General features: G+C 39.3%; 1 protein-coding gene across 1 annotated transcript in view; it reads left to right on the top strand.

Annotated features, from left to right (window-relative positions):
* The first annotated feature begins 309 nt into the window (after positions 1 to 309).
* LOC141570762 (uncharacterized) overlaps positions 310 to 16,455 on the top strand; it is a 128,807-nt gene continuing 112,661 nt past the window's right edge. The window contains exons 1-4 of the mRNA XM_074329181.1: positions 310 to 634; positions 928 to 1,499; positions 1,895 to 1,991; positions 3,042 to 3,114. Of these exons, the coding sequence (XP_074185282.1) occupies positions 310 to 634; positions 928 to 1,499; positions 1,895 to 1,991; positions 3,042 to 3,061 (1,014 nt within the window). The 3' untranslated portion in view covers positions 3,062 to 3,114. The remainder of the gene's footprint in view (positions 635 to 927; positions 1,500 to 1,894; positions 1,992 to 3,041; positions 3,115 to 16,455) is intronic.

Raw genomic sequence — 16,455 nt, 5'->3', positions numbered from 1 at the left:
TGAGTGAGTGGAGTATTTGGGAACCTGAAGCCCACGCTGCTTTGTGTGATTTGAGCGAGTTTTTGCTCCTTCTGCGTTCCACTCAGCAACAAATTGGACCAACCGCACCTACTCCAAGAGCCGATCGAGGTGGCCGGGTGTCCCTTCCCCACACACGCATCTTCTGAGCCCAGCGCTGCGCAGCCTCCTGGGGCTGGAACCTGCCGTCCCCCCCGCGCTCGGGATCCAGCGTCCAGCACGGCTTGCTCCGGAACGGTAGCATTCAGGGCTCTGCGGCCTCGGGCTGGGTAGCTTGGGCAGCGGATCCAGATGGGTCCGCAGAGGCTTCTCCGCCGCTCCACTTCGGGGCCCCAGGCAGGAGCCGGGCGAGCTGAAGGAGGCGCCACGGGGCCCGCCGTCCGGCTCCCGGGGGCCTGGAGGAGGCGTCCTCGGAGGGCGGCCCGGCCCTGCTTCGCCGGGTGCCTGTCTCCCGCCCCTCCCCGCCGGCCCGACTCCGGCCCGCCTCACCCCACCGCGGGCTTTGTCCACCGGCCTCGCGGCGGCCCCTCCCCGTTCCCGCCGGCTCCTCCCCGCCCCCACCCCGCGGGCCCCACTTCCTCGGCGCAGGCGGTGGGAGCGGGACGGGGACGAAGGGGTTAAGCCGGGGCTCTTCCCGGCGCGGAGGGATCCGGAGCCGAGCCGAGCGCGGTGCTGAGGCCGCCTTAGCGAAAAAAATGTCCGCCTGAGGAGACCCACAAGTTCTATTCGGGGGGACCGCCAGCCCGCCCCGGGGAGGAAGGGGCGGCCAGGCCCGAGAGCCGCCTCACCCTCCCGGATCCGAGAGCTCGCGCGGGGCAAAGTGAATCGAGCCGCTGGGCGGTGCAAAGGGAAGCCGGAGCCCGCTCTCCCGGCCAAAGTGAACTTTAATCGGGGTGGTTGGATGCGAAGACGGGGCGGCAGGTAATTGCGGGCAGGCAAGCGGGAGGGGGACGCCGTGGCGGGGCTGGGGGTTCCGGGGCGCCGCCGCGTCCCTGCCGAAGCGGAGGCGCCCCCGGCCCGCGCCCCAACTCCGCGCCCCTTTGTACGGAGCGAACCCGGGGTCCCTCCAACTTGGGGAGCAGAGTGGGGGACGGAGGCGAGAGTCGCAGGCGGCCAGGCCCGCGGGCGGCGCGCTCGGCCTGCGTGCTCCGTTCGGCGCTCGGCTCGGGCTCCGGGGCGCGCGGGAGAGCGGGCTGCTTCGGTCGCCGACCAAGCTCATTGTTCGGCTGGTCCGGGGCCGGCCGGCCGCGGGCAGGGCAGCAAAAGTGGGAGGAGGCCGAGCCGGGGGAGGAGGACGCCCGGCGAGAGCGAGACGAGTTGTCGGCGTTTCTGTTTTCTTTTTAAAAACGCCCCTTGGACGCGCGGGGGGTGCTTTCCGAACCCCCGGGCCCGCCGGGGACGTCCGGGAGGCTGCGGCCGCAGATGCGGGCCTGCGAGCGGCGCCTTCCCTGCAACTTGTCAGTTCTATTGTTGCCGAGCGAGTGAGTCACTTCGCATCTCCCCTCGCCGCCGCTCGGCTCGCTGGACGCCCAATCGTCCCTCACCCGCCCCTCGAGACCCCCGCCCCGGCCGGGCCCCGAGCGCGGAGCTCCGGGCGGCGGCGCGGGGTAGGGGGCGCCGGGGAGGGAAAAGGGACCCGCTTGGAAACTTGCGGGAGAGGCGGCGAGTTGCGGGAGTCGCTGCGTCGCTCCGGGCCGCGCCGAGGAACGCGTGGATTCACCGACCGGGCGCGGGCTCCCGGCTCTCGCCCCCTGCCCGAGCGGCGGGGGTCCCCAGTTGGGTTTTGAAAGTCAGCCCCGTGCTCTTGGTCTTCACCTACGCCCCTCTTCATCCCCTCGATGTTATCTCGCTGAGCCTGGTTCTTCCTCTACCTTAGGACCTGTTAGAAGTGGCCGAAGATGAATCCTCAGCAGCAGCGCATGGCCGCTATAGGGACCGACAAGGAGCTGAGCGACCTGCTGGACTTCAGTGCGGTATGAGAGCTTTCCGCGGCATCTTGGGGTTCTGCTGAGGTTTACAAAAAAAAGAAAGAAAGGAGGTGGGGGGAAGCGACTTGGAGACTAGGCAGCGTGAACTCCCTCTGCTTTGAGCAGTAGTTTTCAGGGCTGGAGTCCAGCTCCCCCAAGTTGGACACCTGAACTTTGATGTAATGTCTAGACTTGCAGATTTAAAACTTTATTGCCAAAGGGGTCATTTGATTTAACCGGTTAAAAGGAGAATAATGTAATCATGAGCTTTGGTTGAGTCACCCTCTGACCCTGATGATTATTAGGGATTTTGAACTTCATATGAAAAAAGAAAATTATGTTTTCTTTAACATTTCTCCCCATTTCTCTCCCCAAGATATGGTATAGTTTATGGTACCTGAAAGATGTCAGTTACAAGAAAGTCAGTCGAGGACTAGAATTTCCAGCCTTTAGAACAGTAGTTTTAAGATGCTTTTGTATCTACGTGTGTGCACACATATATAAAGTACAAATGTGTGTATGTATGAATGTGTGTGTGTGTGTATATATATGTATTTAATATTTTTTACATAGGAAATAATTGAGTGACTTAGAAGTATCAGCTGGAACCAAAGAGCCCAACGTCCTTATTTCTAGTGGGTTGCATTCTTTTATTAACTGCTGTTAGGTGGGAGGACCAATACCTACTTTGTAAAAACTGTGTTGTAATGGATTCTTACTGTATGTAGTAGTTTCATTGACTGTGATTCTGACTGTATTAAGTTGTAATGTAGATGTTATGAGATTAAATTAGTTACAAAGTGAAGATCATGGACAAACATTTATCATTTAAACTTCATCTTGGAATATCTCATGTAAAGACAGAATATAGCCAGTCTTTCCAAGTAGTGTTAGGAAATAGTGTCACTCGGTGTATTTGCCTTTCTGGGTCTGAGTGTATATTTCCAATTTCATTTTAACTTCCTTCTGAAATGTAGTATCTAACTGATGACTCTTGGTTTGCAAGGAGTCTAGAAGAATTTCAGGACTAACAGATATCTTTGGGTTATTTTGCAGATGTTTTCCCCACCTGTTAATAGTGGGAAAACCAGACCAACGACACTCGCAAGCAGTCAGTTCAGTGGATCAGGTAAGATAATGTCTAAAATGGGAAACTCATATTTAGCTGTTGTGATACAGTTGAGTACAAAAATATAAAGTATTTTAATATCTTTCTTCATGCCAGTCTTCATGTCCAGTTCAAATTATAAATAAAAACAAGCTCCAAATGTGGGCTGTTGCTCTAAGAATCCATTGACATAACTATAAGAATTTCAATGTGGATTTAAAATTATTCTCTTTTCTATGAATATTTGAATTGAAAATTGTCTTGTTTGAGTACAAGGGATTATACCATGTCTTTATATTTAGAAAAGTACCAGAAGAAAATGCTCTGTGGTCCATGTGTGGTTTTTTATTTTTTAATGTTTATTTAATTATGTATTTAAAAATTTTGCAGAATTTTCAGCATTATTAAATCTGGGGTTCTAAAGAATTGGTAAAACAGTTTTTAATATATGCACATGAGAAGTGGAATTGAGTCAAGCAATAATTACTAAGATGTTAATTTTAAAAGATGGTCATTCTCTTAAAAGTCTTCAGCAAATTAACACTTTTGTGGACAGTTATTTAAAAGGTTAATGTAATAAAAGTTAAAAATAAGTGAATAGGAGTTAGATTTATTTTCAAAAGATCCCTATTAGATGACCGAATTCTCCTATATTCAGTACATAGAGTTATGTTTAGAGTAAGTTAAATTAGATTCCTGTTCCTACAGTAGTGCTGTCCTCTTTAAATTTACTTGTATATGTATAACTAATCTGCTCTATTAACATGTATTCCATATTTCTTAAGTGTGCATTTTTTTCTTATTTAAACTCATGATTAAAAATAAATAAATAAACATTCCAGAAGCAAGGCCCATTCTAGTGTACAAAAGCTATAACTTTCTGTCTAACTTAATTTTATTCCTAGTGCTCAGAGACAGAGATGAAAAAAAAAACCCTAAAAAAACGAAAGCCATGACAGTATCATCTTAAGAAAACCAGCTGTCAAATCTCTGGGTTGAAACTTGGTAATTCCTCTTTGAATGGGTACTTTTATTTCCCCTAGTAAATGATAGTTGATTTCTTAAGATATTGTGAGAGCAAAACATCAGAAAAAGGTTAAATTAATAATCAGTTTACCACTTTATACCACTTTACATTTAAAAAATATTTATTTAAAAATCATACACTAACTTAATTTACTAAAATTCATTTTTAATGATGAAATTGTACCTTATGGGAAAATACTTCCATGTCGTTTAACATTTCAAATTAAGTAAAATAAAAGCACTTTGGATTGTAAATACCCTAAGGCTAATATCCTTAATCAAAAGAATATCGTAAAATGTCAGCCAAACTCCAACTCTTCTCCCATGTCCTTCCTTTTACTGCAATCATTTAGAAAATTGTCGAGAGGGGAGAAAAGTGTTAGGTAATATAGAAGGACATACTTCCTTTCTTTACTACTGAGTACATTTCAATTTTTGCAACTAATAATTCATTCTCAGGAACTTTTACTTTGTCTAATACATAATAGATGCTTAGTATATTTCATTAAAATGAATAGTGATATATTGCTGTTTCAGGCTATTCCAGCTTGAATTGTGGAAAATATATTTAACTGACATCCTTGCCATCAAGGACATGGACTTCAGAAACTTTCTATTAGGAGGACTTTCTGTTTTTAGAATAAGGGCAGTTAATTGTTTTCACTTCTAAAAATTAAGGTATGATTTTTGTAGTTTGTGAAATTAAAGTATGTGTGAACTTGGTGTCTATTACAAGCATGGCATTGGAGCACTTGTGGGCCCTTCTTTCCGGAGCTTGTATTATACAATGAAGAAAAATATTTTTCTATATTATAGAATTGGTGATAGTATTTAATTCTTTGGAGTAGGACATTTTTAGTTTTAAAACTGTCAGACTTGTTATTTATCTATTGAAAGTTTGAATTTAAACACCTATATTCAGAGAAGATAGTACTGTTTATCTGTGGTTTGTTTGAAATTCAGAAAAAAATAATTTTAAAAAAGCTGTGACCTTTAATATAATAATTAGTGAATGGATTTAATTTGAGCGAAGGGAAAATGGCATGTGATTATTTTATATCAGAGTATATATACTGGTAGATATGGTTTTCCTATAGCCATTTCTTATCTTAAAGGAAATGTCTAAAAGAAAGTGTTATAGCTATTATTTTATTTATGTACTTTATTGATATTTGAACAATCTGTGTTGATATCAAAGGATATGTAATACGTCCTAATGCCTGTTTATTTGCAGCATATAAAGATCCAAAGGTCTGACTTTCCTTCTGAAAAGCTGACTTAAAGATTAGAGTTTTCTTGTCTTTGGAATAACATTTGTAAAACCCCAAGCCTTTTGCCTCATGAAAATTATAATTGTACAATATAATTTCTTTTCTTGATTATTTGTCCTTTTTGAGGATAACTTGACTTCACAGTGGGATTTTTTTGAGAAATATAACACTTGTAGAGCTTTTGAAACTAAAAACGTACAGTATATGCTAGAATACATGATGTTATATTTTCAATCTTATTTCTAAAGCAAAATGAATAACTCGTATGATAGCTGACACTTCATCAAAAGTCCCTATGGAAAAGATGAATGTATATTTACTATTACTTATTTGTCTTGAAGAGTTTGTTATAATGCCATTTCTTAATCAAGATGTTAATTTTCTTTGCCTCACAAGATTAAATTTGTCGGCTTGGTATGGTAGAGTTTGTTAGGTGTACTTCCAGTGACCCTGAGAGAGGTGTTTCTCTCTGTAGGAGTTAAAGGTGAGGTACTGTGTTAGGGCAGAGTGTATACGAGGAAAGCTTATTGAAAGGATTGACTACATGCAAATAGTTTAGGTGTTTAAATACACTATTCCCTCGAACTTCAGAGTTTGTGTAGAACTAAACTGTGATATTTGGTTTAATTGATAGTAGTTTAAATGTTTTCGTGTTATCTGAAAATTTTTCTTTGTTAGTTTTTGAATCCAAGTAATAAGAGATGTTGGGAGGGAGTGGGATATATTTGTGAGCCGTCTGTATGTATTGAGTCAGTTTCTGATATTTCTTTCTAGAAAGTTATATTAACTAGCAAGTCAAGCTTTACTTTTCCTTATTCAGATCAGACTTTTGTAAAATTAAGAGTTCTTGCACAAGAGTTTTAGAAATAATTTAAGAACTATTTTCTAGCTCTTAAATTTTCATTCTTCAGTCACTGATCAATTTTCTTTTTTGGGGGGGGAGAAATTTTTCATACATATATAGAGTCTTTTTGAAAATGTTGCTATAAGGCCAGAGAAATAAATTCTCATTAAATTGCTCTTTAGTAATTTTTTTAATTAAATTTTTTGTTTTGAGATACGTATGAGATACTTGTAGATTCATAAGCAGTTGTAAGAAACAGTACAGAGATGCCCTGTACACTTTTACCGAGTTTCCCACAATGGTAATTATCTAGCAGAACTTAGTACAATGTTACACCTAGGTTGTTGATGCTGAAACAGTCAAGATACATAAACAGTTCCATCACCACAGGGATTCCTGGTGTTTTCCTCCTATAACTGCATCTACTACTGAAGTAATTTTTCAAAAGTCTATGGTAAGATTACTAAATACCTACTTATCATATTAAACATGGAGAAAGCTTTTCACGTTGCTGTACCATTATTTGAAAATACCAAGAAAAAAAAATGAAGAAAGAGAAACCAAGATTTTTAAAACTAAACTGTAGTGTAAGTAGGAATGGTCGTTTAAAATAAGGTGGAAACTAGGTTTGGCCTTTTCACTTAAGGTATTTTAAGGTTAAATACCTTTAAGATTATGAGGAGGGTGTGGTTCATATTATTCCTATCAGTGTTGAAATTTATAATAACTATAATGTGTAGTAATACACACTTGTTCAAGTTTAGTGCTGTTATTTGGGTAACCAAACCATGTTAGACATTTGCTTCCAGCAAGCTGTAGTGGTGAATGAAATAGCTGCAGGGCCAGCAGGCGTGTGAGGGAAAATATAATATTTTAGGATAAGTGTTGTCTGCTGTTAAGCGGCTCATTTCAGGTAAAAGTTTAGTAACAAAGGAGTCTTTTAGAGAAAATCTGTATATGAAAATACAAACTTGGAGAACAGAAAAATTAGAAAAAAAATTATAACCATGAGTATCCTGTGCTTTTTAGAATAGTTCCTATAATGTTTGTTCAAGTAGTCATTGGCTCATAATAGATTTGAAAAACAATTTGATTGGATCACAATATTTTAGAGACTTGTTTATTAGATACAGTGTGGTGTACATATAATTATTTTTATCTGTTTTCATTAACAATTCAAATATAAGTTCAACTTTTTGTCTTTTAGGTTATCCTTTGGTATATCTTTTTCTTTGAGTTTTTAAATAATTCTTTTGGAATAGGAAGATAAAGATGAAAATACTCAACCTTAAATATAAACGCAGTTGTTTTCACACTTTAGATTTAATGGGGTCATTTAGAATAATCTCTTATTAAAGCCAGATAGACTTTTCTGTTCTTAACAATTAGTAATCATGCCTGGACTGTCACTGCCTCCTTAGTGTTGTCAAAGGCTTGGATGGTAACTCTTGTCAGAGGAGAATAAAGTAATACTATTAGAAAGGGTCTCCTGAGGAAAACAGAAGGCCATTCTGGATAGTGTGTGGGATACCTTTTTTTCAAAAAGTAGTTTAGTAGGAGAGCTTTTGGCTATCGCTTGAATATAGTTTTTGGATGGGAATGTTGAAATTACAAATCTAATGCTTTAGCATTTAGGGAATAAAATGAGGAGACAAACATCACTTTAAAAGACTAATGAATGACTTTCTGCTTTGTTAAATAGTTGAGCTATGTTTAGCTCAGATTTATCAGTTTAATCGCATGTTCACTTAGCATCAACTTTGTGCAGCCTGCTATTCTAGTAGCTTTTGTGAAGGTGGGAAATGGAGAAGGACATCGACCAAAAAAAGTGGAAGCATTGCATTATCTATAGATAGGAAGATAACATGTAAAATTATGAGGTAGATAAGCTTTAGTAACATAAAAAAACGTCAACAGTTGCTCGTTAATGTAGCTTAAATTGAGTCCATAAGAATAAGGATGTGCTGAGGAGTCAGGGAACTGTCCCAAGGAAAACTCAGAGATGTGGAATTTAGAGCTGACTTTTGAAGGAGATATGAAAAATGAATAAGGGAAGAGAAGAACTGGCCTTCTAGATGAGGAATAACACAAAAAGACCCTGAAGTGGGAATTTGACTTGCTTCAAGGGCCTGTACATTCAGAGAAAGAAAAGCTAGTTTTTACTGATCACCACTTGAGCACTCCTGGAGGAGCTCATATTTATATACTGTTATCTGGAGCCAGATTGCATGGGTTCAAATCCAATAATTGCTACTTAATAACTGGATGATCTTGGGTAAATTACTTAACCTCTCTGTGCTTCTGTTTCCTAAGCTGTAAAATAAGACTAATACTAGTAGCTGTCTTCATGGAGTTGTTATGAATGTTGACTGAGTTAATACAGATAAAGCTCCAAGAACAGTGCCTGGCACGTAGTGAGCTTTGGTGGAATTGTTAGTGGTGAGGCAATAGAATAAGGAAAGCATTTATTTATTCAGGAGGCCACTGTGCTAATCTAGGTATGAGCGGGTGAAGGTTTGGACTTGGTATTAGTATAGAAAGTAGGAAGGAAACATACCAGAAGAAAAGGATTGACAGAATTTGAAGGATTGGATTTTGGTAGGTAAGAGAAATGACTTAGTTCTGGCATAATAGCAGGATGGTAGTGCTGGAGAAAATGAAGATGCTGAACTGTTTTGAGCATTTTTTTAAAAATAGTTTTCAGGCATTTTCTTACTGTAAATCATTTGTATGTTTATTTTTATTTATTTTTAATTGGGGAAGGGGAACAGGACTTTATTGGGGAACAGTGTGTACTTCCAGGACTTTTTTCCAAGTCAAGTTGTTGTCCCTTCAATCTTAGTTGTGGAGGGTGCTGTTCAGCTTCAAGTTGTTGTCCTTTCAGTCTTAGTTGTGGGGCGCAGCTCAGCTCCCAGGTCCAGTTGCCGTTGGTAGTTGCAGGGGGCACATCCCACCATCCCTTGGGGGACTCAAGGAGTCGAACTGGCAATCTTGTGGTTGAGAGCCCACTGGCAGATGTGGGCATCGAACCGACAGCCTTCGGAGTTAGGAGCACGGAGCTCCAACTGCCTGAGCCACCGGGCCTGGCCCCTGTTCTGAGCATTTTGAAATCCACACAACCTGGGACGTTTCTGGCTAATTGGGGGTTTTATGGGAGAAGAGTGCAGGGAGATGAATGAAAGATGTTAACAAAAACCAAACAGCTCTTTTCTTCCTGTAAAATTCATACATAGTCATCATTGAAAAGAAAATTGGCGAACAGAAAAAGCAAGGGGAAAGAAAAACCCACCCATTATTTCCCTATCCAGAGAAAATTGTTGGTTTATTTCCTTTTAATCCGTTTCCCCCGTTACTCCTATGTTTGCACAGTTGAGAGCTTTGTGATGGTTTCATTTTATGTTCTGCTTTTTAAATTTCACTTAATATTATGAGCATTTTTTCATGTTCTTATTAAAGATTCTTTATAAACTTGGTTTAAAATTGTTGTATGATATTACATGGAACGGATATAGCATAGTTTGTCAAATTAGTTCTCTTACTGCATGGCATTTAGGGATATTAATTTGCTTTTTGTTACAAAAATGTGATAGTGAACACCTTTTTATACATATATGTATATGTATTTATCCACACTTTGGTTCCCTTTGGATAGAAGTTGTAGATTTGTTTTTTTTGTGCCTACAAGTTATAATTAAAGCTAAGTGAGTGAATGAATACCCTTAGGAAAATGAACTCAGAGGGAGATAAATTATCAGGCTGAGGATTGATGCTAATGGTGGAGTTAGATATATAATATTAGTGACTTTGGTTGATTATTTAATGTAAAAATACAGATTTTTATTAGTATATGAGTGGAGTATATGATGGCATGTGGTGCAGATTTGTATATAAATGGGGTGCGGTGACTGGAGGGAATTACTGTCATTCTTTGACCTGTGTTTATAGAAATGGAGTGGAATCTAATTGGAGTCAAACAGTGAGAGAGCCCTTGAATTCTTGACTTTTTACAAGAGAGTGTGGTGTAGTGGGAAGAACTGGGCTCGGGAGCGAGACAACTGGATTGGAATCAGTGCTTTGCCATTTAGTGTGGGTGGCTCTAGGCAAGTCATTTAAATGATCTGAGTATTCTTTTTCTCCTTTGTGAAAAGTGGATTCTAATGCCTTCAGAATCCTTGTGAGGATCAAATAAGATTATCTCTCTATCTCTATATATTGCTTGCCACACAGCTGCTTCAAAATGGGTGGCTACGTTATTATTGTGGCATCCTCTTACGTAATACTAATGATAATATTAATTATTATCAATAGTAACAATTATAACTTGTTTTATAGTCAGTGTTTATTGAACTATTATTATATGCTAGATGCTAAGCAATTTACAAGCATTATGTCATTTTACTTTGTATAAAATGAGACGTTTCCTGGTGGTTGATGAGTGAGGAAATGCATATCAAGGCAACATATCACGGTTGCTTTTTAGTGCCGTAAAATTATACACGTATATTGTTAAAAGTCTAGAAAGATATCAGGCAGAAGAGTAGTTTTGAGAGGCCATCAGGTTCCTAAGGACCTTTTATTTTTGTAGTTGATTTCTTCTTAATACTGTTACTTTGTAGACTAAATGTTGTGTACTGCAGAAATGTGTACACTTTTTGAAAACCCCCTCCATATTCTCTCTCAGCTACTTGAAATTCTTTCTGGAATGAGGTATAGTCTCAGTAAATACATAAAATAAAAATTGCATGACCTGAGAGGATAGAATAACTGGGAGACAGGTTAGAGAGAATGTTGTCTCTAGGGTAGGGCTTCTCTACCTTTTTTTTAATGGCAGAGGAGAAGGAACATAAACTCCCCTGGTAGCCTGAAGCAACACATTACAGTGAACAGAAGAAATCTTAAAATTCACATGCATTTAACTTTCTACTTCCTAGCACGAACATATTTGTTATAATATAAATGTTTTAATTAATCATTGAGTAAAACTGAAGTTCTAGTAAGATGCATTATGTTTAGTTTATTGCATCTCCTTGCTCCTATTTTGCTGTGTTTCTTCAGGGTTAGGCTCCAGAATGGAGTGGGATACAGGCCTGTATTATCCTTTCCTTAGTAAGAAGCCCGCTCTAAAGCATATTCTTTAGCTGTCTTGATCTATTTCTGGATCTTTTCTTGCTCCCACAGAAGTCTATGAAAAGGGATCATTCCATTAGGGGGAAAATGGTTTTGGTAGGGAGGAAATTGTTCATCAAAACCTGAAGCACAGAGAGATTTGTTAGTAACATAACTGCCATTTGAACCTGTTTTCTGTTTCCAGCCAGACCATCCAGCAATTCCTTGACATACGCATACACATGACTTGAGAAGAAAACATATTTTTACAGAGAGAGGTTTTTTTTTTGTTCTGTGTTTAAAATGTGCTCTCATGTGTTCCACGTTAAAAATGTGCTCTCATAAAGACCATGGTGAGTCATCCAAGCTACTATAAGCTGATTGGGGACTTAAAAATCACATTTAAAGATCACACTGAAATGAAAACCGATTAGGGAATTGGTTACTAATTTTTATTGCATTAGGTAGTGACTCAGGGATGAAACCTTCAAAATAAAACAACTGAGGTAAGGTTCAGGACAGAAAAGATATTACTTCTTTTTAAATGATTGCTACCATATTGTACAATATTTTTGGTTATTAAAAATGGAGAAAGTTGGCCCAAGATGTCATTTTTGTCAGATCTGTTTTAGGTGTTAGGAAAGTACCTGAATTTGAACTGAGGAAGTTCTTTGAATTTGAAAGATTATTCCAGTTACCCAAAGGAAATCTCTCTGGAGGCAGCCTTTCTCAAAAGTTGTTGGTTTATTTTCTTTTGGTGGTTTTGCCAGTGAGCCATTGTGAGGCTTTAAAATGAGTAGGATCAATTCATGATTACTATTCCACCACTTCATTGGTGATTAATGTAGAGAACACAGGTTGAACTTTAGTAGGATCTTGCCACTCCAGTCAGTGAGCAGATGTGCTGCTGCTCTCAGCACATTGTGAGTGGTGGTGGGGCCTGCAGGGGGTCCCTGCTGGGAGGGGATGCCAGTGAGCAAGCTTCTCAGTCCGTGGGACATTTGTTGTTTCGAGGTTGCTGGGGATAAGGAGAAGGTTTGCAATGCCACTAGAGAGGGAAACATGCTAGGCTTACTGTAAACTTATGGCAGCAGCATGATTTAGCCACAAGTTAGTTTAGAGAATCGGAATTTGTATTGGGACTCAGACCTGGAGTGAAAATCTTTTGAGCTCTCCTGAGTTAGCAGGTCCTCTTAGGTTTTGCTATTTGGAAGCCCTACCATGTCCAGCTGTCTTTGTCATCTGTCAGAAGCCCATTACCTATCTGCTCGGCATTGACATGCTAAGGTTTTGGAAAACGTTTTTCAGTGTTGGTCCCAATTTAGAATAAAGTTAAAGGGGAAAGTTATTTCGTGTTGAATCTCTTGGTGGGAACTTACAGTTTGCCAACTAGGCGAGTAATTAGAGCCATTTCAAGACTGTGCTAAAGAGCCTACCTGTCTCTTACCGAAGCATAAGCTAGTTTTGTTGTTGTTCTAGGTAATAGCATAGTTTATTTAATATATAGCAAGACCACCTTTTACCTGCCAAAGGTCCACAATCCCTAATCTGCAATTTTGAAATCCAAAAATGTCTGAATCAAAGATTTTCCTTTAAATTTAGCTCAAACTATTTTCGTGGCAAAATCTCATCTGGCGGGAGACCATTGACGAACTCTGTTTTACTAGTTATTGTATGGTTACCAGGTGCCAGGGTGATTTTTAACATATGGTATATAGAACTCTATATTTCTTTCTAAAATCTGAAAAACTGAATTGTAAAATCCACCTGGCCCCATGGATTTCGGAAAAGGTATTGTAGACCTCTCTCTCTCTCTGTGTCTCCCAGGTATTGTTTTCAACTCAAAATAAGTTCTTTTTGGACTAAAAGTCTATATTAGAGACTTTATTACTTTAAATACAGAAAAAAAATTGTAGTTATTCTAAAGAAAATATAAAGAAAATTCTTCTTGGAATATAGGCTTTTCAGGCTGAACTTTATGCTTTGAGTAGTTTGTCCAATACATTGATTGAGTGAATTGTTTTCTATTTTGAGGAGGGATAAGCGTTTTCATCTTTTGGGCCAAGGAGTGTACTGACATTCCCCTGATCATATTGCATGGAAATTTTAGGGTGCTAACAGGAGATTATTTACACACATACATATATAAAACCAAATGAAAATAATTATTTACACACACACACACGTGCACACACACATAAAACTAGTATATTATTATCTCCAAAAGGAAGCCTCAACCCTGACCATATCCAATTTTAACTGCTGCCTGAGAGCAAACAGAGAAGAGAATCCTACCAAGTTATCTTCACAAAGAAAAGGAGGAACTGAGGTATGGTTTCATAGGGGACAGACAACAAAACCAGTCTTCAGTAGTTTTATTCTGTCCTTTTATATCTGTTGAAAGTTTTCACAGATTAGGAGCATGGTGTTTATTCCTGCAATATACTCATTAAAAGGGTCTTCATTAAAAACTAATTGTAATTCTAGCGAGTGTGTGAAAATTTCCTTAGGAGCCTGTCATTGACGTAGTCCTACTACTGTTTAATATAAATTACGAAAGTACAATGAAATGAGTGTGTAATAAACTAATTTGTTGTGTATCTGTTTTGAGAGGCAGGAGAATTGGCCATTCTGACTTTTCTGGTTGCCTTTCAAACTTGTTCCCTGTTCTATTCCCAGTGTTACTGTCTCAAGACCCGTGATACAATTAAATTAACTTAAAGTTTGTAGGTGTTTGAGATGCTCTGCTGTAGGAACACAGAACAGGCCATACAGCCAGGATCTCTTTTGACTTCATAGTTCTGTACCCTCTTTTGATGCTTAAAGAGTAGTGAGCGCTGCAAGGAGCAGACTCTGAGTTTAGGCTCGCTGAGCTGTTGTATCCAGTTGGACTTTGCCCAGTGAATGGTTGGGGGAAGGGGAGGAGTCGTATTGTTTAAAAAAATCAATAATGATAAAAGTGCTTTATAAATATTTACTCATACATTATTTACTTCATGATTCTTGTAGGAAGTTGGTAACTGTTCATTTTACGGAGGAAATAAAGAAATCAACAGTGATACACATTTCTCTGTGGTTTCTTATTGCCCCTCAGAGGCAGCACACTGATCAGTTGTAGTTGCACCTGCACTGATAACAATCTACACCAGCGCATGGTTTGTGTTGAGGAGGAATTTAATATCTCTAGAAATCTTTAAAATTTTGTTGTTGTAACAGGAGGCTTAAATGGTGTAATGTTGATAATCTCCAAAAGAAAGTGCTTCAAGATTTATTTTTATTAAAAATAAAACTGAAAAATCAAAAGCCTCCATAAAACGAAACCTGTTTTTAGTATTGCAAGGTATTAAATATAAGCAACTGCAACCTGAAATGTCTTTAGGACAGTGTAATTCTTTTTGTGTGTGGTCTTCCCTTACTGTTCAGCTGTCATCAGATTTTGTGCCTTGGGAAGAAGATGAAATTTGGTAGATGTAAGATATTGGAATATTCACATCTATTGGAATAGTCACATCTATTATTTAGTGGAGGCCATAGAAAAGAATGGTTGCTTCATAGTGTGGAAAATTCTTTATTTTCACTTCCCCTTTTCAAAGCTTTATTTAGTTATAAAGGCAAGTAAAAGCAGATGGAAAATAGTTATTCCAAAGGTAATTTAAACATGTTATTAAACATACAGAAGAGATTTTAATGGAAATTGTTAAAATTTAATTTTGGGAACAGAACTTTCAATGCATTAAAATGAAAAGACTTATGCTGACTTTTACAATATTGAGAGGGTACTGATTAGTCCATTTTGTATTATCATTTACTTAAAAGTAGACTAAGATTTCATTATGTTGAACAGCATCTGTAGCTATTTGAGAGAGCTCCTACTAATGTACTGTTTTATTTTCTTGGTCTTTGTCGAATGGTTTACTTTAAGGTGGTAGAGAACAGATAGAGACATATTCTGGGATATTGGCAAGAAGAGGGGTTCGGAGTCACAAAGTTTTGGTTCATAGTTGGCTCTGTCATTTACTAGATTTGTGACCCTAGGGCAGTATGTTAACTTCTCTGAGTCTTGTTCATCTTATGTCTAAAATAAGGAGAATAAAAATACTGCCTTAAGGGGTTGTGATAGTGATCAAGTTAAGTAATTTTTAAGGAAATTCTTTCTAAAATGTGGAGGTTTATGATTCTGCCCGAATATTAGTTGTTTTATTATGTTAGGTGCCATAGCAACCCTTGAAGGGATTCCAAGTTCTTAGGTATGTATGAAGAGAGTGACTGTTCATGCAAAACTCATACATTTCAGTTACATACATACAATTAGCTTTTAAAGATTAAATCAGGTGATTGAGAGTGATGATAGTCCAAGGAGCTCCTTACAGTAGGTAGTCTTTAAAATCTTAGAATTCTTCAAGTGCGTTTTTTCATCTTTTTGGTTAGGTGGGAGAAGTTAAAGCAATAAAGTAAAAGAAACTCTCACACACATTCTTTGTTAGAACTCTGTTAATTATATCCCAAACTATAGAGCCCCCAAATTAGTACCCTTGAGTCCTTTATTCTTAGCTTTGTTGTTTTAAATGCTTGTTGAGCATCTGTTGTACTGACAAGCTTAACCCCAGGCTTAAGTAGGTACAACAGCCAAGTAGTTCTTAGGAAACGTCTGCTTTTGCTTTGTTTGATGAGCAGTAATTGGAACGAAATTTTAGTGTCAGTAAGAACCAACCTTTTAAAGATTAGAAAGCACAGGATGTGGTGGCCTTGGTATACTCCTGAGTGAGGATGAGAGGGTGCAAGGATGAGGCTGGGAAATACGAGTAGAGCACCATCTGCTATGTGCCTGTGCTTCAAGCAGGGAGGGCTGATTTAGTCTTGTCCATAGAGCACAGGGTATCAGGGCTTGATTCTACTGGGTTCTTTGCGATTGGAGGAGATGAGGGCGCCTGCGTTCCCAGTACTGCCCTTTTCCATTTAGTGTGCTTGTCTGGGTATGTATAACTCCTGGCTCACCTTTTATTGGGAAATATTGGGGTTTTCCCTGACGCTTGGCGTACATTTATGGGATTGTATTGTTTAGAACTTTCCCTTTTATTTTAAAGAAGGAAATCAGCAAATCCAAATTTCATGGAA

The sequence above is a fragment of the Rhinolophus sinicus genome, linkage group LG03 (assembly GCF_036562045.2).
Source record: "Rhinolophus sinicus isolate RSC01 linkage group LG03, ASM3656204v1, whole genome shotgun sequence".
Lineage (NCBI taxonomy): Eukaryota > Metazoa > Chordata > Mammalia > Chiroptera > Rhinolophidae > Rhinolophus > Rhinolophus sinicus.
This window is presented reverse-complemented; position numbering and strand designations above follow the sequence as displayed.